Source organism: Phaseolus vulgaris, chromosome 7 (assembly GCF_000499845.2).
Source record: "Phaseolus vulgaris cultivar G19833 chromosome 7, P. vulgaris v2.0, whole genome shotgun sequence".
Taxonomy (NCBI): domain Eukaryota; kingdom Viridiplantae; phylum Streptophyta; class Magnoliopsida; order Fabales; family Fabaceae; genus Phaseolus; species Phaseolus vulgaris.
Window position 1 is genome coordinate 17,757,136 of NC_023753.2, and position 22,103 is coordinate 17,779,238.

The 22,103-nt window shown below is 29.8% G+C and overlaps 2 protein-coding genes across 17 annotated transcripts; both read left to right on the top strand.

Moving 5' to 3' along the window:
• Positions 1 to 3,877: 3,877 nt before the first annotated feature.
• On the top strand, positions 3,878 to 10,251 carry LOC137828189 (uncharacterized). 9 transcript variants are annotated; one of them, XR_011083825.1, is made up of 13 exons: positions 3,878 to 4,084; positions 4,174 to 4,229; positions 4,357 to 4,396; positions 4,525 to 4,589; positions 4,672 to 4,764; positions 5,412 to 5,571; positions 7,239 to 7,522; positions 7,655 to 7,753; positions 8,201 to 8,334; positions 8,434 to 8,531; positions 8,752 to 8,843; positions 9,677 to 9,829; positions 9,950 to 10,251. XR_011083825.1 is itself a non-coding variant. In XM_068634654.1 (13 exons), the coding sequence occupies exons 1-13, from the start codon at positions 4,012 to 4,014 to the stop codon at positions 10,008 to 10,010; spliced, it is 1,395 nt and encodes a 464-aa protein (XP_068490755.1). In that variant the 5' UTR covers positions 3,881 to 4,011; the 3' UTR covers positions 10,011 to 10,251. The 9 variants fall into 9 exon arrangements, 4 of the variants coding, with proteins under 4 accessions (XP_068490755.1, XP_068490757.1, XP_068490756.1 ...); XR_011083827.1 differs by having other exon boundaries at positions 3,879 to 4,084; positions 8,434 to 8,575; XR_011083826.1 differs by having other exon boundaries at positions 3,879 to 4,084; positions 8,434 to 8,575; positions 9,690 to 9,829.
• A 1,444-nt stretch (positions 10,252 to 11,695) lies between these two features.
• On the top strand, positions 11,696 to 16,366 carry LOC137828422 (uncharacterized membrane protein At3g27390). Of its 8 annotated transcripts, none has more exons than XR_011083876.1 (11): positions 11,797 to 11,933; positions 12,015 to 12,141; positions 12,235 to 12,433; positions 13,029 to 13,165; positions 13,256 to 13,544; positions 13,640 to 13,746; positions 13,847 to 14,006; positions 14,092 to 14,287; positions 14,852 to 15,092; positions 15,527 to 15,598; positions 15,989 to 16,366. XR_011083876.1 is itself a non-coding variant. In XM_068634994.1 (10 exons), the coding sequence occupies exons 1-10, from the start codon at positions 11,843 to 11,845 to the stop codon at positions 16,173 to 16,175; spliced, it is 1,719 nt and encodes a 572-aa protein (XP_068491095.1). In that variant the 5' UTR covers positions 11,696 to 11,842; the 3' UTR covers positions 16,176 to 16,366. The 8 variants fall into 8 exon arrangements, 6 of the variants coding, with proteins under 6 accessions (XP_068491095.1, XP_068491096.1, XP_068491097.1 ...); XR_011083875.1 differs by having other exon boundaries at positions 11,798 to 11,933; positions 15,527 to 15,623; XM_068634994.1 differs by lacking the exon at positions 15,527 to 15,598 and having other exon boundaries at positions 11,696 to 11,933; positions 12,030 to 12,141.
• The last annotated feature ends 5,737 nt before the right edge of the window (positions 16,367 to 22,103 follow it).

A 22,103-nucleotide genomic window follows, 5' to 3' on the forward strand; every position in this document is an offset into this window, starting at 1 on the left:
TCAAAACACCAAAAAACCAATATGCAAACATTGAGTTGGAGGATCGCATTACAGTGCATAAAGTTCTACAAAGGTCCCCACATAAAATCGAAGGGGTCCGCACTTACATTCACACACCAGAATTGAAGTTATTGTTACACTACTGAATTGTCTAACCTGCAATAAGGTCACTGGACTGCCATCTCAACCCTCAAAACACCAAAAAAACGAGATGCAAAAATTGACTTCGATGTTTACATCACACTGCATAAAGTTCTTCACAGGTCCCGGCTTAAAAAAGTATGGGGTGACCACTACATTTGAAGGTACTCTTCCACTATTGAATTGCATAACCTGTATTGAGCTCAATGGACTCCCATGTGGACGCTCAAAAGACCAAAAATCCACATGCAAACTTTGTAACATAACAATGCATACAGTTCTTCACAGGTCCCAACTTAAATACAAATGGATCACCAATTACATCCACTGAACTCAGTTTACACACAATACAATTGACCACATTCACTACGAAGTTCAACAAAACCATTTGAACAATACACAACAATCACAAATATAGCTACAATACCACAAATTACAATCGTTTTAACAATGTCAATAAACCATACATCCACTAACTTAAAACCAGAAAAACCTAAAAACATATCGATTAATGAAGTACTTGAGCATCAATTTTTGGGTTTTTTGGCTTCCTCCTTAAATACGTTGTCCAAGGTGTTTTCAAAACAGTAGTCTTGAAACGTTTCCTGTGTTCAGGTTCATTTTAGGAAACATGTTGACTTTTTCATTTGGATGGTCTTCATCTCCATGTAAGTCTTTCTCTTCATATACATCTTCATTACTACTTTCTGCCTTTTTGAAGTATGTGTAATCCACTAAAAAAGGTTCAACGTCAACTACTTTTGACCGAGTATCATCAGAAACAGAATTTCTACTTGCAATTAACTCAAGTATGTCGTTGACCTCTTTCTCCATACTCGTGATTAATACTTCTTGCTCCTCAAATTTGCCCATCAGTTCAACTACTTTCACCGTCATTGCACGAACTTCATCCTTTGTTTCTTTCTTCTTCCTAATTCCACAGCCAATTTGGTGAAAACCTTATTGAACAAATTCACTGCAAAGTTCTCATTGGAAGCACACAACTTGTTCGTTGACATATATAATTCCAACCTTAATTATCTACATTCATAACAACATAATGTAATACAAATTCCAATACAAATGGCATACCTTATTCTTATGCAGACCACGTTGAAGTTCATAGTCACTAACTCTAACATCCATCTAATGCATGATACGGGGATATTTATTTTCACTCCTAGGTACTTGATGCTTATAAGAGAACAAATGCTCCATCGCCCATATCTGAATAATGAATACAAAAAATTCATTTATTACAAAGTCAAACACATGCACAATTATTACAAACATTTAGCAACAAGAAAAACGTTTCATATTACCTATAAGAGGTATACACAACCATCCACATGGATAGACGACATACTTTTGTGAGTCATCCATTTTGAAGTCGAACACAAACTATCAACCAAAATGTCATACACTAAATGCCCTCAATTATACACACCAAGTTTGTCTAAATCATCAACAATGTTAAACAACCCATCATGAACTAAACTCATTCTAGTAGGCAAAATAAACTCCGACAAACCTAACAGGATGTACAACTTACAAAAGTCTTCTAAGGAAATATCGTTCCCACGTTTCAAAATTACAAAATAAATAATTTACACACTTACATCACCTTCTTCAAAAAAACTCATAGTGCGAGATATAATTCTATTTTTCCTTAAATCAATTTTTGTACCAGCTACTCTAAGACCTACAGCTAAACACACATCTAACAAACTAAATGACACAAATTGACACTGAATTGCAAAACCTTGCTTCCTCTCCACCCAAGCACTATATAACTTACTTAAAAGTCCACGACTTAATTTTATCTCCTCACGGACAAACATAAGCCATCCAAATGGGGTGGACTGTATAATACACTTTTGTTCCAAACTTAATTGCTTGTTCACAACACCCAAACACTTTGATATGCAATTATGCTTAAACACTTGTATATCAAATCAAATAGAAATACACTTTAATATATAAAATTATCAAAATATAAATATAACATCATGTCTACTTTAAAACACAAATCATCATTTCAATAAAAAAGTGCTTCATAGGTCACCACATTAAAACAAAGGGGTCACCACTTCCCCATGATAGTGTCACTAATTCAGGACATTAACATTCACATTCAATTTTATCACCACTAACTCAGTCCCTAACCTTCTCGACCCACAAAAACTTCAAAATCAGTCCCACAATCGCACAACAAAAAACAATGAAAACCTAATTCATTTAAACTTCAACACTCAAAAACCATAACACCAAACAAATAAACGAAATTGCATTTTGCAAATCAAGGTTTTTTTTTTAAAATTCATTTTTTCAATGGCATAAATTTAGTCATATTGACCCTTTTCGGTTAAACTACATAGGATTTTATACCAAATTTATGTCAGGTGGCCTACAACCACTATTCTATTTGTCACTTATCCTTCTTTGGTCCATTATTCTTGAACTATTTCCTTTTCTATTCCTCTAAATTTTTAATTCCAAGCACTTTTTTTTTTCAATATGTTCAACAATCTGCACATGTTCATGATTTTATGTAATCAAACCCTCTAACTGAACAGTATGACAAGGATGGTTACTAACATTTTTAGTCATTTATGATTAACCATCATTACATATTGCACTTCTTCATAATGATACAAAATTTCTTTAACTAATATTCTTTAAAAAATTGATATCAAATTTTCCAAACTTAAAGACTGAAACTGATTTTTTTTAGTAATTTAAATTGTACAAGGCTACAAGCTTTATTTTGGGAACAAAATTGTTAAACAAAATTACAGTGCAAAAACTCCTTCATAGGTGACCACATAAAAACAAAAGGGTCACCACTTACCTAGACAGGCCACATTGCAAACATTCACATTAAATTCTATCACCAGCAACTCATAACACACACGCAAAAAGTTGAAAACCACTCCAAAAATCGCAGGAAAAAAATAGTAAACAATGAAATCCAAATCAATTAAAAAATAAAAATTCAAAAACCACAACAACAAACAATCAAACGCAATTACACTACACTCAACGCTACACAACGAAAATCAAACTAAAAGCAAAACATTCAAACAAATAAGCTTGTTCCAAACGAACCAAAATACATACCTGATTCGAAATTGCACTCTTCAACCAAAACTCTAATGCCAACGTACATTCCTTCTCCCTTCAATAATCGCCGCACAGTTGTTTAGCGCCCAATCCAAAACCCTAAACCACCGCACTCCAAAACCCCACTAATCGACAACCTCCCAATCCAAAATGCACACATATTCAAACCTGTTCTTTCGCAATGAAGAACCTCAAATGCAAACGTTGTCCACAATCCTTTGCAATCCACCATCCTACCTTTCAAATGCACCGATTAATGGAAGAAAAATCCTTATGGCTTTGACAAACCCTTTCACGAATGCAATCCAATAACCCTTTCACAAACGCACCTTCCAAATATTATAATTTATCAATTTTTCCAACTCAACAAGTGAAACCCACACATTATTTCTTTAAAATTAAAATTGTCATGTCACCTAGTTGTATTTTGGAAGCTTGTTACCTTATAGGAATAATAGAGGAAACATCCAATTTCTTAGTTGGACATTTATTGATTGTTGTGTGTTGTGGTTACTACATCTCAGTGAATATGGAAGGTTATATTCTCTTGTAGTATACTTGTTACAATATTCATCTATACCTATATATATAATTTCATATGTCATCTTCAGTATAATAATCCTCAAACATTCTTTTATGTAAACTAGTCACCACTCAAATTGCTTCAAACTTTTGAAATTCAAATGCCGAAATCTTGAATGTCATAACCAATAATTTCACATTCAACAATCACAGTTTTGTTGAGACATGAGAAAGCGAAGGCAACCAAAAACCCTAATCCCACTTCACCACAAAGCAGACTCAGACGAAAGCATTTCTGGTAATTTTCTGCAATTCAGATTCAAAAACCTATTCTCACTGCACACACCAACTTCCTAATCCAATCACTCTTTCTTCATTTACCGCCAGATCAAGACGATGCCGTTTTCCCCAACAATGCGCTTTCCTCGCACCCAACCCACAAGGTTCACTCCCAAACATTTTGTTCCAACTGAATTTCGTTTTCTCTCAATCTATCACCACGCCCTTCACATCACATTTGCAAATGCAATCACTATCACTATCTTCTTTTTCTTCTTCTGATTTTTGTAGCAAGAATTGCCTCTTGCGGTGCGGCTCGACATTCTAAAAGGTGCATCATCTAACTCTTTTAGTTTCAATTGAATTAGGGAACTCTTTGAATAGGTTTCTCTTAAAAAATTCTGGATTAGCTTGTTCAAACGACCCTAATTATTAATATTAATTGTCAATTCTGAGAAGGGTACTGCTATACAGGAATCAGTGATCAGAATTTGTCTGGGAAAGGCCACAGTTCTTCATTTGAGGCATGTCTTTGGATTCCTGCTGGTTTTAGGACTAGTTTGTGTGAAGAAATGGAAGTAACTGATGTTTTTATTGGTTGATCAGAAACCGCTTGAAGATGAGGTTGAAATGCCTGACTTCAGCGAGGGAGAGGTGGTTGCCAATTCAACTGATGAAGAAAACAATTCTGCGGATGGGGTACTCTTTAAAGTTCTCATACGATGTTTTACTTCTGATCTTTCAGCCATCTATTTATTAGAAAACACCAATTTAGTTGCTGAAATGAAACTGGCACCACTGATGTTGTTGTGAGTTAATGAGGTTGGTCCCTGATTTTGGTGTGTCAAGGGAGACCAAATTGGTTAATGGTTGTCAAAAGTCAAAGACCAAATTTGCCCTTTTTGTAGTATTAGGGACCAAATTGATATTTTAAGTCCACTAAATTTATTTCTTAGTTCTACTTTCCGGACCGAATTGATATTTTACTAGTCATCTAATTTTTCCTTTTTTTTTTCAATGTATGTATGACTTTATACTCCTCTTGCTTTTGTTTAGAGTAAATAATCAAAGTTTAATCCTTGAGATATGTTGCCTTGGTCACATTAGTCCCTGAATGATGTAAATTGTGCATTGCTTCAGTCAAATTAGTCCCCAGATTAGGAATATTAGGGAATGATTTGATCAACAGAATGCGCATTTGATGAATAAATGACCAACTAAATGCATATTCATGAACCATGAGTATAATTTCCTTAATTTGCGAACTTGTATCATTTACTGTGTTAATGTTTATCTTCCAGGAGCTACTTTAACTGTTGATTCTTTATTTTGTTTACTTCTTAAAGGATAACACTGCCATATCAACCAGACAGCTCCGCAAGTATGGTCCACAATCTATCAGAAACAAACATACTAGAGATATGACCAGAATTTCTGAAGCATTGTTACATTCCAAAGGAAGCTCGTCAGCATCCCATGCTACCTGCTCCGAAGCAAATACATCTGGTATGTGCTCCAAAGAGAATACATTTTTTTCTCGACTAGACCATGAATTGCTCCAAAGAGAGTCATCCCTATAGTGGGCTACTAGCTTCAGGTTTTTTCAATATCATTCAACATTTATTCTGTTCTCCTTGCTACATCTCATGTTGGTAAAATAATGTGTGTATGAACAAATGACTTCTATTTTAGGAAATATTCTATCAGAAAGAAGTTGGATTTATGACTTCTTTTCCTAACTCCCTAACCTGCAACTTATTAGACAACTGCAGTTTAGTTTAGGCCACTGGTTGGTTCTGTGCTACTATGAGCATCCATATGGAGAACTATTAGAGGGTAGTTTTACTCTTATGTTTTTCATTGTGCATCAGCTGTGTGATAGGTTTATTTTCTTTTCCTTTGTATAGCAGTAGTTTGTTAGTGTGATATTAGTATATTATGTGTAAGTACAACTAACTAACTGATAGTTTGTTAGAGTGTATTTCTTTCTGTTACAGTTTAGTTTTTGTTTCTTAGCTGTCATCTTACTAATAGTTAGAATTTGTTTTTCTTCTGTTATTGCTAAGGAACTGTATTCCTTAAGCTATATAAACCAGATGTATTTTCCAATATAAGCCTTCAGAATTCAATACAATAGTACTTTAGACATTCTCTTTCTCTTCTTTCATCTATTCTGTCTCTCTGTTGTTACCTCCAGGCCACTGCTTGTCACATTAAATAGGTTCTGTGCATCCTTAGACATCCATACAGTGAACTTACTGAAATTTTAACGTGTTTTTCATTTTTTTTTATCGGGGCCATTATTTGTTGCTTTCTTGCAATAATTACTATATAGCAGTTTTTGATGATCTTTCCCCCCCTTTCTGACTTACCCTTAGTATAATTGCAACAGTTCTAATGTTCGAATCAGAATATAAATTTGTGTAGTCTAATTTTTTATGTTCCTTTAGAAATACCTTTTATGGATTTGGAATCTTTTTGACTATTTATTAGGGAGAGGTTCATGGAAATGTGATCTGTATGGGCTTGAATTATTTGCTTGTCCTTTTTATTTATTTATTCATTTGCTTTCTTAGAACGGAGTTCATGTTATACATCATACAGTTTCATGCTGAATTTTGTTGCAAATACTCATAATTTGAAAGATAAATGATTTTTTTTGTATTATCTATCTACTGGATTCATCCTGATGTTAGTGGACTACTGTGAAAATGTTACGTACCCAAAAATCACACACAGAGACACCACAAAGGCACAGATAGAATTACTGAAAGACCTCCGTATTATTAGAAATGTACACTGTATTTGAAAACAATCAAGGAAACAAGTTTTCCTTCTCCACAGGAATGACCCTGTTAACAAACTGACTTTACAAAAACCAACCCCTTTCCCCAAACCGGTTGGTCTTTATTTTTAAAGACCAACCCTTCCTAACCGCTAACAGCCACCTACCCTCTATTTCTCCTCTGATACACTTTCCACACTCTCTCTTTATTTCCCTTAAGTTGTGTCCTAACAGAAAATAATTGTTGTTCCCTAAAGAAGTTTTTTCTCTTTGTTAGTGTTGTAGTATTATTGTTTTAACTTTAAGTTTATGCCACCTGAATTACAACAACTGTTGCAATTCTTGATGGTTAATTAATGCCTGGAGTATTATATCAAGTTGATGACAGTTGCAGGGATTTGGAAAGCTAAACCAAGATTTTCATTGGCATCAGGGTCACGTAAATGTGGGGGCATTGGTCCTTCAATCCTCAATATTGACAACTTGCCTGAAATTGTGAAAGCTGTTGATCCTAGGAGTTCTAGAAATTTAGATGGAAATCATCCTGAAGACGATGACAAAATTGAAGTAAATTCAGACATTGAGCCTGATGAAACAGAAGCTTTTCCACTTAGATTTAATCTTGCCTCAATGGATGATCTCTTCAACAACCTCCAAGATAAGGCCAATCAGGTGGGTAGAAATTTTGAAATGCTTCCCGTACTCTTTGACCTATCCATTTACTTCTTTCCATATGAGGTCTTTCTTGTATCCATATTCCAATATTTTCTGAATGATCCTCAAAGAGGAGGAAATTTGGTGCAGCTTTTGCAGAAAAGTAGTGGACCCCACTTACAAGAGACAGCTGTTGACAGTGAAGGTTCCTCAGAGCCTGTAGAAAGTGGATCATCAAGTGAGAATGAGGTATATATATATGCAGTATGACTGCGTGTTTACTTTTTAGTTTAGTGTCATGACTGCGTGTTTACTTTTTAGTTTAGTGTCATGACTTGCTGTTTAGGATATAAGCCACGGGAGTTAATGAATTAGTTTGTTAAGATAGTCAGAATATTAATGTGTTAATTATGATTGCTAGAATATTTATGAATGAGTTAGTTAGATATAAATACGTTAAGAAGGATAGCAAATTTCCGGAGTTGTTGTTATTGTGAATTAAGCATAAGCTCTTTGTGAAGGGAAACCCTTGTTGGACAGGGAATTGATATATGCTCATTTATAGATCGAGCATTAGCTCTTTGTGAAAGGAGAAACCCTTGAAGGAGAGAGAAGGTTCTCATTTTTCTTGTTCTTTTCTTTCTAATTTCAATTCTTGGTTCCTAACACTTGCTGTACATCTACTTATTTTTACAGTCAAGTTATCAACAAATAAAAAATACCTTCCCTGTAAAGAAAATGCAGACTATGGCAGAGCGATTTGTGGAAGCTCTAGGGACATCCTCGGTTATCACTGAAGGGACACATGTTGGAGCTCATAATTCATTGAGGTATGAAATAGTAGTAGCTTCCTGATACTTTTATGCAACTAAAAATGAATTTGAATGAATTCTGAATTCAATGGCTGGTTATCGTGCCAAATTGTGCAGTGCTGGATTATTTGGAAAACTACAGCAGATGATGCTGAAAGAAAAAGAAACAGACATGGACTTCTGCAAAAAGTTAAAAGCTGGAGCTAGGCCAGATAGTAAAACTTTTGATTTTACTTTCTCTGCAGTTTCCCTTGTCTAAGTAAAACACCATTTAAGACTTATTTCATTACTAAAACAATCATTTGATAGTAGTTTTTCATTTTTGTTCCTTTTTGAAGGAGAGGGTGGGAGGGGGGTGCATAAAGTAGAACATGAACCTGATTGTACACATGTGTGTATGCTTTTTTGTTTTGCTTATAATGAAAAATTTCCCAGGTGAACTTGGCTGCATTGATCTACAAATCATTTCAAAATACCACGATGTAAAGCTGACTGTTTGTCACTGCTCATTTGGCAAGTACAGAGAGGTGAGATGAAGTTATAAAAATCAACTTATTTTAGATGCTTATTATTGAAATAGGCCAAATAGTGGTAGGTCTTTGAAGGTTTATTATAGAAACTGGATCAGAAACGTAGGAAAGATGAGGTTTACAGAAAGACTGAATAATGTATATTTCCAAAGTGTTACAGAAATGAATAACTCTGGTTCTTCAACGGATCAGTATTCTCCCAACATATTCTTAACTAACTGTCCTGACATAGTAACTAATTCCTAATACTTGTAACTACATCAAAAGGTCTATTCCCATTTCCATTATTTCTTCTCTCATAAACCTTGTTATAGGGGCTGCATCCTATCAGTTTGTCAGAAAACCAGATAGAATGCAGTTATAATTTATGTACAAGTGTTTTTATATGCGACAGTAAGCAGTCATTTCTACGAGTGCACATATTATTTAGTGTCAGAAGAGTGCAGTAGCTGTTTGACATTATTTGGCAGTTACTTTATTAGATAGTGTTAAGAAAAAATATGCTAATGACTGTCTCACTAATTCCTGGCATTTATGAATAGTTTGTATGTTGGAAAAACTCCAAACGTCTACATTGGTTGGATTCAAATCCTAATGGGATAAGGCTTTTGTTGTTGCTGCTGTTACATATAAAAACATGTTACTTGTAGAGGTGGAGAATGACGATGTCCTCTTGGAAAAGCTATAATTAGCTGTTATTCTATTTGATTTATTTTGCTTCACTTGAACACAGAATGTGACAGGATCAGTTTATTTGAAATGGACAACAACATGCATTTCAGACATACCCAATATTTAATGCTCATCAGAAAATTGATCGAAGGTGATAGGTTGTTTTTGCAGAATTTTCTATTACAAGATAATTCCGAAGGAAATGAGTTTGGTGGCACCAAAAGCAGTCAAAGCACCATTATCTTTAGCCCAAGGGTTTGCAACAATGCTGGCCTTGTAGTTGGGAATGTGATCCGAATTCACCCTCCATGGTAAGATTGTAGAGTTTTTATTTTTTTAGTTATTGAATTGAGCTGTGCTTATTTTTGACTTGCCATGAACTGCTAGTGTTGTTTCTTGATCTCTCTCTTATGGTTTTGGTTCTTGGACAGGAAGGAAGTTCGAGTGGGAAATGATAATATTATCTTGTGCACTTATTTCTCCGAAATTTGATACCCAGTTTGATTCATTTTAGATTCTTATAAACCATGGAAAATTATGCAAACCACCGTTTGTAGTGGTGGTGGATAGAAGAATATCAAACAAATATGCTGCTGTTCTGCTTTAGGAACTTGGAAAGGAACTTGTCTTCTTTCATTTGACTTGAGTCAAGGTACCCTTAGGTTACTGTACTACTAGCCTTAAAGATTATTGTCAGAGAAAGTAAAAATTAGTGAAAAATTTAGAGTGAGAATCAGGAAGAATCCCTAATGTTTCTAATATTTGAGGCTGATACAATTAGAAGGTATTTTTTTTTAAATATTTAGATGGGAAAATTTTAGAGTATAAATAATTTTTAAAGGGAAAACAACCTATTTAAGAAGTTTTAAAAGTACAGTTATTAAAAAGGTAAAAATACACTTTTTTATTATATTAAATTTAACAAGAATAGGCATGACAATAAATAGAGTATTCAGTACTCTTTGCACCATTTTAAAAGGTACTTGTATGAGTTTCATATCAATTTTAAGCAATTTTAGATCCATGCACTCGATACTCACATTTTACTTACGTATAAACTCAATTAGTTAATAAAATAGTATTAATTAAAAAATTAACTTTTGTATGAAGACGTAATTAATTTTTTGAGTGAAATATTTTCTCAAATTATACTTGCAATTTTATTATTATTTTAGTGATATATCTTGAAAGATGTATGCGTAATGTGTTTAAAAATTAGGAGTTAACATTCGTAATGTTTTTAAATCTTAAAGAATAGACACATGTAATATTTTGAAAAAAGTATTTGTAAAGTGAGGAAGAATTTGCCGACCCCAGAAAATGAAGACTTGATACTTAAACTGTTTCACGTTGTTTTCTCCTACTGCTGCCACCAATCACTTTCACATGCCACCAATAGCTTTTATCATTCATAGCTTCTTCAAAAATAAAATACCTGCATTTTTTTATAATAAATCTTACTATTTTTATTACTTTTTCTATTTCATTTTATATTTATCCATTTCTCAGAGAAGCCGTATTAGTCATTTTCTTAATTTTAGTAGCCCCAATTTTATTTAAGTTACTTTCATGTACTTTTATTTTTTAAACTGAGTCTCAATAAAAAAAAAAAAAATATCTGCAGTAACTAATTGAGTTGTAATATATAACGTAAAAAAAATTACATTATAGATTATTTAAAAATCATCTTAATATAGTTTCCAAAGTAATTATTAAAAAATTAGTAATTTTATCGTGCGCTGTATCATTTGATTGTATGAGTTTATTTTAGTTAGAATTTAATTAGAATGCATTTTTTTTTGCATGATACACCGTTTGAAATCATTTTTTACTAATTAGTAAAATAACAATATTTATATATATATATATATATATTATAAAATTTAAAATCTTTAATTTTAATATATATATATATATAACAAATTTGTATGGATTTGTAAAATGAAAATATGTTATAATTAACATTAAAATAAAAATATGCATATTTTTCTGTTATTTCGTACAATTTTTCTTTTTCCTAATGTATACAAATTGTCGTTAGAAGACATATCTGTTAGTTATTAAATAGAATATTCTGATCAGAAAACTAAAATTACGCACATACTAAATTATGAAGATTAAAAGTCCATTCAATTATTTTATTTTATTTTATATAGTTTTCAAAGATAAATGGATGAGAAAAAAGAACCAACAGAATTTTCTTTGATTTTTATCTCATAAATAAAAAATAATAATAGCATGAATGCATGAGTGGAACTAGAAAAATTTGGATGGTAACAATTTTATGGTTTCTCTCTTGGTTTTCACTTGTTGGTTTCTGAGATATGGCACCTGCAGATATATTGAGCAAGTTGTGGAACTTTATTTCTTTCCTTCCATTCTTCTTCCTGCTCTTTATCCTTGGCATCATAAAAGGTTCATTCTTTTCCCTCTTTCATTCAGTATTTGATTTTTGTCCATTTTTTTAGCATATATTTTGATAAATAGAGTTACTAGTTACATTCACGGCAGGTGCACTGATAGGTTTAATTGCATTTGCCATTATTGGCACTGGAAATTCAGCTGTTATGATTGGACTTTGGAGTGCACATGTATTTTGGACATACTACTGTGTGGCAAGGTTGTAGTTTTCTTTCCAAATTGCAACATGTTCTTCTATTCATCCTTCTCTACAATTTCTTTTAACCCTTTTGAAATCATTGACCCTTGGCAATAGGACAAATAGGTTTGGACTGGTCTTCAAGGTTGTGGTGCTCATGTGTTTGCCAGTTCCTCTGTTACTTTGGCCAATAGTGGGTATTTTTGGAAGCCTTTTAGGTGGAATTGGATATGGTTTTTTTGCTCCTCTTCTTGCAACTTTTCAGGCTGTGGGGAAGGGAGAGAATTTTAGTAACAAATTTTTTCATTGCTTCAATGTAAGTGAGAATTTCTGTTTATGTAATCATGTATCTTTCTATGCCCTTTTTGGATCTGTATTTTTCAATTCTAACCCATTACATGATCTAGGTAGTGATTGTAAAAACTTCTGCTTAGAGAATTATTGGTATATCTAACTTCAAAATATGTAGTTGTTGGGATATTTTATGTGTGTATAATATAAGACATATATAAACAAGTTCTTTTACTTTCTTTTTAGTTTGAGAAATGGTTTCCAAAATGTTACTTTATTTTCACTTTGTATAATTTGCTATTTCCATCATTCTCTCCAAAACACCAATGAAAATAAGATGAAAGCTTTTGTAATGTGAAAACAGTAATAGATGAAAACAAAATCTGTGTTTTTTTGGACATGGTCAGTTTTAAGAGACTGCCATATCGCTCATATGCTATTTTATGCTTTTATATTAGTTCATATTTGTTTTGGAAAAAGCATTGAAACTTGTAACCCTGCCAACGTGATATTGTTAATTTTCTTTAGTTTCAAACGTAATTATTCTATGTATTTTCTTAAGAGCTTGTGGACTTGACCAGAATGCAGAAAGCCTTAATGCTACTTAATTCTGATACCAGGATGGCTGTTGGTCGACAATTGAAAGAAGCTGCACAGTGGTTCAAGATGTCACAGACTTCTGCTTCCACTCCTATTTTTCATACATGGATGAACTGAGAGAAAACTTACCCCCTGGTGAAAAGCCGTTAGATATCCGGTGAGTTTTCTCCTCCAATAACTTGTGTGATATGAAACAACAGACCTGTTGAGAAAAAAAGTTGCACAAATTCAATTGTTTTCATGCTAGATTGTCAATATTACCATGCTGCTTGTTGGTGATCATTGTTGGCATGCCATTTGACACGGCTTTAATAACCTCAATTGCTATGTGGAAGAGTCCATATATGCTGTTCAGAGGGTGGAAGAGACTATTAGAAGATTTGATTGGAAGAAAGGGACCATTCCTAGAAACTGAATGTGTCCCATTTGCTGCTCTTGCAATCATCCTCTGGCCTTTGGCTGTTATAGTGGCTGTATTAGCAGCTATCCTTTGCAGCCCTTTTCTAGCCCTATACAGTGGAGTTGTTGTCCATCAGGTCAGTATTCAGTAGGAGCATGATGCTCTAATTTCTCTAAGCATTTATGCAAGTTTTAGCAGATTTCATTGAATGAAGATTTTGTTTACTTTTAGGAAGACTCAGTGAAGATGGGGTTTGCCTACCTTGTGTCTGTGGTTTCACTTTTTGATGAATATGTGAATGATTTACTCTACTTGAGAGAGGGATCCTGCTTGCCCAGGTGCCAGAATATTTTCTTTAATGTAGTGACATGTTGCTCTTGTTAAAAGTGCATTGGACAATTTCCATCACTGATTCTGATAAGTCCTTGTGACAGCCAGGCCAATATACAGAAGAAACAAGAGGCATGCTGTTGAGAGAAAAAACCCTGGAAGAGGTCATGTTGATTTGAAACACATGGATGGTTCACAGAATTCAAAACAAACCTTGCAACAATCCAGAAGTCTGAAATGGAGAATTCAGCAATATAGACCGATGCAGGTGATTCTTCCATGATAGCAATACATGAATGGTCTGTTTCCATGAATTTTGGTACCTTGAATTGAAAGTAATTTTTCTTTTTCAGGTATGGGACTGGCTGTTCAAGTCATGTGAGGTGAATGGCAGGATACTCTTCCGTGATTCCCTTATAAGCTTTGGGGAAGTTGAAGAATTCATTTTGAAAGGCAATTGCAAAAAGTTAAGCATCAAGTTACCAGCTTGGTCTATGCTGCAATGTCTTCTAACTTCTGCAAAATCCAACTCAGATGGATTGGTGATCTGTACTCCTCTTACTCACTGACACCTCTGTTCTATGATGTATCTATACAATATCTGTATAGGATACATAGCAATCCAATTCCAAAAATATATAACATATAGTATACAATATGTGTAAGATACATGTTTAGAAGTGGATAAAATTTCTTAAGACATAATAAATATATAACTACTAGTATGCAAATCCAAATTAAAAACATACTTCATGAACATTACTAAGATAAAAAATCATAAATCATTGTCATCATAATCACTTCCTATTATTTACATTCAAATAGTACTATCAATCTCATTGTTTTCTAGGAATCAAGCATAAACAGAACAGTTACAGTGTCACTCGTTCATCAAGAGACTGTGTTTCTGTGTTTTTATATTGCACATTCTTATATGGTTTGTATAGTTGTAGTGGAATTTCATAAAGTTCCTTAAAATCTTGGACATTTTACTTGTTCATATCAGTTAAGTTTTCAATAGTACTAGTACTGGATACATGAAGCAATTGAAGTATCAGTGCTTTATAGCCTCTATTCCATTGCAAAAACATAAACATATCCATGCTTCTGCAGCCGAGGATGTAGTGTTGACAAGGATGAATGGACCAAAGGATAGAGTGTTTGAGTGGTTTATTGAACCTTTATTGATCATGAAAGAGCAGCTAAAGAACCTGGAGTTGGAAGAAACAGAAGAAACTTGCCTGAAGGAACTGGTAATGAGATGCAAAAATGAATTGCCTGAGGAGTGGGATAGCACGGGATTCCCATCTAATGACACTGTTAGGAGAGCACAATTGCAAGCCATAATTAGAAGGTACATGTTTAGGAAATAGCATTACATGCTTGTTTGGATGCAAACTAGAAGAGTTTTTATGAGCTTTTCTACAAAAATTTAAAGTCTTTTTTTTTTTTTTTGCAGTAGAAAAGCTTTCAAAAGCACTTCTAAACAGAGCTCATGTACCTTTCCTACCTTAAAAGGAGGAAGTACTTGTTCATTTTAGATCCTAAATTTTTCAACAACACAGTATATGTGAATGTGATTGCTCAAAATAACTGTGTGTGAAAGCAATTCTTGTGTGAGTACAGTGTCTATATATTATAGACACAACCAATCAAAAGCTCTAAATAATGTTAAAATGATTTTGGATATATTTCTCAATAAACACACTTGTATGAGAAGAAAAATGTTTGAGCAAACTACATAATTATTGTAATACATCCTAAGCTTTTGATTGGTTGTCTCTACAGGCACTGTGCATGCAAGCATTAATATGCATGAATTGTTCTTTTAAATGATTAACAGAAAAGGAAGGAAAAAGGGTAAGGCTTACCCTTCAAACTTCAGGTACACTAGTTTACTGAGGAATGCAGTGCAATATTAACAAATCATGTTTTTACCATCATGAATCATGAAGTATGTATAACAGAAAGAGAAAATTACACTTATTTCTTAATGTATGCTTAAATAATACTTAATAAAAAAGAACTCCTTCATTACAAGTTGGCAATGAATAAAAAAAAGGGCTAAAAAATAACCCTTTAAAGTTCTGGTATGCCTCTCCATCTACATTTGAGCCTCCCAAAACTCAAAAAATGCAGTGAAAAGAGAAATTAGACATAAAGAGAAATTAGACATGTAAAAATATTATCACAACTTTCCCTAACACAAACTTAAGTCATTTCTTTCTCAATGCATTTCATCTTTTTCAGGTTGCAGGGGATTGTAGCTTCCATGTCCCGAATACCAACTTTTAGAAGAAGGAACTTAATTAAGGTTTTGTACATAGAAGCATTGCAGCCTGGTGCTTCAGCTATCCATATTGGAGGCACTGTAGTTCCCAAGCATAGTGAGATAAGCAAAGAACAGAATGTTGATGAAGGCACCAGTAGATGTTGAACACATCACATCATATATGAAGATGGATGTCTATATCAGTATGTATATCAAAATCACATTTTGAAGATCAAAGCTTCTTGTAAATTGACAAGGATTATGTAATCTTTCTTCTTTTTTGTTAACTTTATTTCCTTTTGTGGCCATTTTTCTATATTTTTCTTCCAAAAGAAAGAAGTCACTTGATCATGAAAGGCAAAGGGTGCAAAGTTACATGCTTTTTCTGGTTTCTTGATGTGTTTGGTTTGAATGTGCGATATTGACTTTATAAAATCAATCATAGTTTAAATTGATTTTAAATTTATGTGATTTAATATTTGGATAACAAATATTAGAAATTTATATATTTTAAGAAAAAAATTTGTTTTAAATTTCTTTTTGTAATTAAAAGAGTGAATTTGAATGTTTATGAATAATTTTTATTACAGTTAATTAATTAATTATATATATATAACCAGATATCTAAGTTTGAGTCTATATATATATGGTAACTTATATTATTTTTTTCAATTTTTTATATAATTGGTAGTATTGTTATATTTTATCTTTAATATAATAAAATACAAAAATTATAATTCTATTAGTTTTGATTGAATTTCGTTAATAGTTGAGTTAGTTAAAATACGTATTTAATTTTTTAGTAATTGTTACATTGAAAAAATTAATCTAATTAACCTTTTATCAAATATGTATTTAATTACTCAATTATTAAAAAAATTAAATAAAATTAATAGAATTAAATTTTTAATATTATTATGTTTGTATTATATTAAGAATTAAATATATTAATACTTTTATAATAAATATAACTTTTATGTAATTATTAAATTAAATTTATCATACAAAAAGTTACATAGGTATCTAAATTTTAAAAGTAGAAATAAAAATAATAATAATATAGTACGCGTATAAATACGGGAAAACAAATAAAGATAATCTCGACCCTTTATAATAATATTTAATATTTAATTCTATAGTACTATTATAATAACTCTACAGTTAGTTTTAAATGAGATGAAAGCAGTTCCTTATTGTAAAGTATTTTAATATGTTCACTTAAATGAACGTACCTCTTTTTATTTTAGTTCTTTTAGTATAAAAAATGGGTTCTAAAAGGAATTATTACAAGAAAAAAATATTTAAAAATTAATTTTAAAGATTAAAATAATTAATTATTATTTTATTAAATTAAAAATTATTTTATAAATTAAAAATAATAATAATATCTACAATAATTTATATTATTAATAAAAAATTATAAATATTTTTTAAATTAATATTTAATTTTGATGACTAAAGTTTTATATTAAGTAAATCTTTATTGGTCTTATAGACTAATTTAAAATATAAAATATTAATAATTTAAATATTAATAGTTAATTTAAATATTAATTTATAAATTTGCTTATAAATTTTTATTAATAATAAAAACTGTTTTAAATATTAATAATTTTTTAATCTATAAAATAATATTTAATTTAATTAATATAGTGACTAATTATTTTTTATCTTTAAAATTAATTTTTATTTAATATTTTTTATAATAAATTATCTTACCACTATATTATATTAAAAATACTTAATGGCAAATATATTATTTATAAATAATCATTAAGTTTGTTTGTAATGAATATTAAAATATTTAATTACAATATATATAAACATTTCTTGAAAATATTTAAACACAAATAAATGATAGTTAAAACCATCAAGCATTATTCGTCAAATTTAAAATTATTTATGTATTTACTTAAAAAAAAGTTCACTATGAGTTTAAATAAAGTTTTATTTCTTAAACAATGTTTGGAAAACAAATGATAGATGAATGTCTATATTTTTAAAAAGACTTTTAATAAAAATAGTTTTTACAAAATTTGAATGTAATAGGGTTTACTATAATTAAATTATATTACAATATAATTTTTCTTACTTTAAAAATGCATTATTGCCAAACCCTCGTATTCTCTAAGTATTACGACATTCTTTTTAATTATTTATTTATTTAAAAGAAAAGTCACAGTTGGTGTTTCCAAATATCACAGAATTTGTTTAGTAAGATTAATTATAGTTGATAAGCTAACTGATAAATCTTTATTTATAAGTTTCAAATTGATAATGAGGTTAGTAAATGTAAAATGACACAAAAAAAATATAATTACATCCCTTTTATTATATAAAATTTATGTTTTTTAGAAAATAAATATTATTATGTAGTTATAATTTCATAATTTTTAAAAAAAACTAAAACTTTTAGTACATTTATTTATTTTTTAAAAGTTATATAGGTTTTTTTTTCTATTTAGACAATCCAATTTATTTAAATTATGTAATGAGTATTAATCATATTTAATTTTTTTATTTTTTTATTTATTTCTCCATTTAAATTACTCATAAATGAGTTTGTTTTTTACAACTTTTGCTATGTAATCTTCATTTAACATTAAGTAATGAAACATTAGTTACTTCAAATGTAAAACGTTTTTTCATTTGAAAGTAATAATTTATTATCTCTACAAAATTGAATAAATAATAATAGATAAAACAAATTTAAGGAAAATAACGAAATTTATTAAAATATAGGGGATAGTAATAAAAAAATTTGCATAAGTTATAAGTTGACTAAAATCCGAGAGTCTTTTAATTATTTTTATAAAAAACAATTATTTCTCCATTTAAACTACTCATACATTGAGTTTGTATAATTCTCATGTAACATTGCGTACTGAAACATTAGTCACTTGAATGTGTAATGTAAATTTTTTTCTATTTCAATTCTATACAAATTCAAAAGTAACTCAAAAAAATGTGATAATTTATTTATTTTTTACTAAAATTAAAATATAAGGGTAGTAATGAAAAAAAAGAGTTATAAGTTATAATTTAAAAAAATGTGTATTCAAACTTGTGAGCCAATACAGCCCACTGGATTTGAGTTGGATTGGGTTAAAAAAAATATAATTTTTTTTACATTTTCTTACATTTTTATTTTGTTAAAAAGTGATATTAATTACTACAACTAAAGTGAGTAAATAGATAAAAAAAGTTGAAAAAGTTAATTTTGAGTAACTTACCAATCACTTTTTTTACTGATAAATTAGCTTTTAAGCTAGTCAAATAAACTACTAAATAACTTATTAGTTGTATCAAACACACTACTAATAAACTTTTAATAATTTCATGTATTGATAAATATATGAATATTATTTTAAGAGAAACTCAACATCATACAAAATAATAATTTCTTTACAAATATATCTAAATTTATTATAAATTTAAAACTTAATTATATTTTTTTTATATTATAATTATTTCTGTCAAAATTTAAGCAGCAAAATAATAAATAAGTTCATTTATACATGAGTAGCTACAAATAATTCAACCAAGTTTATAGCATGAATATGTACAAGTCAATATATTAATACTAAGCCACTCATTTCCTAAAATCCATAATTAATTCAATAAAAAAATTCTAACTCATTCCAAATTGTAATTCCTCCTAACATATTAAAATTATAAATAAACATAATAATTAAAATGAATTATCCATTCATAACTATAAATAATTAAATAAAATTTACAATACAATCTAATGTTCTAAAATCCCTAACTAATTCTAGGACCCGATACCTTCACACTGCATTCTTAACAAATAAATAAATTAATATTTTAATTATTTTCATTGTAATTTTTAATTTAAAATATTATAATATTATTATTATTATTAAAGGTTTTTGAATAGTGTTATTTACTGTGCACAATTAACAAAATTATAAAAATATGGAATTATAGATAAGCTTTCTAAATTCACATGAATTGACTAATTAGAATTTCTAGTAAAGATCTTTCAGTTTTAAAAATTCATAATTAGTTACATAAAGATTATTTCTATATAGTTTCAGTTCTTATGTATTCATAATTTATTTTAATTTCAAACAAAAAAAAAGTCACTGTAGTTCATTTTATAGGGTGGTTACAATTAAATCTTAAAGTTTTATAAAAAGAAATAAACATCATATTTAATTAACTTATTAAGAAATAAATGAACTTATGTGAAGTTATATATTATATTTATAATTTATGGGTGATTTGATTGGATAAGTTTAACAAATTTTTATAAATTAAGAATGATTTTAATATTATATTAAAAAATAGTTCAATTTAATCTTATAAAACACAATTTATAAGATAAGATTTATTTCTTTTATACACTAAAAAATATTTATAATTAATGTCTCCAACAATTACAACTCCATTAAAATTTTTCCTTTCTTACAAGATAATCTCGACCCTTTATAATAATATTTAATATTTAATTCTAAAAAAAATCATTTTGACGTGGTTCTAATTTTTTTTTCACTCTTGACTAAATACTTTTCATGATAAAAATAATTACTAGGTCATAAATTATCTTAAAAAGTCTATAAAAATTTAAACATGTTCCTTAAGTTAGAGAAATATTTATTACAACAAAAATGTCTAAAATTTCAAAATGCAAAACTAATTATAGAGATTTCCTTTTCATAGATTCCACTTGTCATGTTTTCATAATACATAGTATTTTTAATGAAACATACTAAACTAAACTTGAGCAAACGGTCTCGAAATAAATAAAAAACATAATAAATCTGAAAATTTTATTGAGACAAAATATACTCATAAAATATAAATTCTTAATTAAATATGTAAGAGATATTTTCAATAATTCAACTTGTCACTGGCTTCTTATACAATATATTTTAGAGTAAAAATGCATTTTCTTATCAACCTAAATACCTCCAGGAATTTAAAAACCATGCATTAAAATTTGGAAAAAGAAATTCAACAATAATCACCAAACTTCATATTTAAGTAATGGTAATTGCTTCCTGCATTCAATTAATTTTGGTTGGCACTAAACGAAAATTTTAAAACTCCATGTCCTTTTCACTCATTTGTATTTATAGATGTCAATATACATAAGTGATTTTTATACATTTTGGATTTCGAAATCTAGAAGGTCATTTTCATATTTCATTTAAGTTTCTGGATAGTCATATCCAGAAGTGAGTTATGAGTTTTGGATTTTCATATCCATAATGATGTGTTGTAAATGGTGTTGAGGATTGAGATTCAAAACTCATTTATGTTTGCTTACGGATCTTGACATCCAGAAGGTCATTTATGTTGTCCAGTTCCGGATGGTGAAATCCAGAAGTGACATATTAGTTCTGAATTTGTATATCCAGAACTTTGTAATTTGACTTACGGATATGAATATTTGGAAGGCAAAATTTTTAAATCATTAATGACAAAATGGATATTTTGCGTCAGTATGTTGGGTGCAATTCTGAATTGATATGGTGCAAATTGTACAAAAAAAACACATAGCCCTTTTAGACAAAAGAAATATTTTCTTCTTGCACCTCCCATAACTTTTTTTGAATTCCATGATTCTTTTAATTTCAAATCTACCATTCGTCAAAAGTGTTGGATATAAATATTTTATAATTCATAGAATTCCAACAGTTCAGAATAAAAAAAATTATTTTTTGAATTTTAGAATTTAGAAGGTATTTTTTTAATTGTAAAGTTTAAAAAATATTTTCAAATTAAAAAATATCTTTCAAATTCTATAATTTAAAAAGGGTAAATTATAATTTTTTTTAGTAAAAAAAGTAGAGAGGTGCATGAAGATGGAAGAAGGAAGAATGTAGGAAGGTGAAAGAAGAAAATGCCAAAAAAAAATACCCACTTGAACCCAAGGAAAAATACTTAATAAAGATAAGTTAAAAAATATTTTTAGCGTATTTATTTATATATTTGAAAGTATACTTAAAAACATGTTACACGTGTGAAATTTATATTATTTCATCCAAAAACAAATGTACGTGAATCATGTAATCATAACCGAACTTTCCTATTTTTGTGTAGCCATGACAACATTGGAAGAGG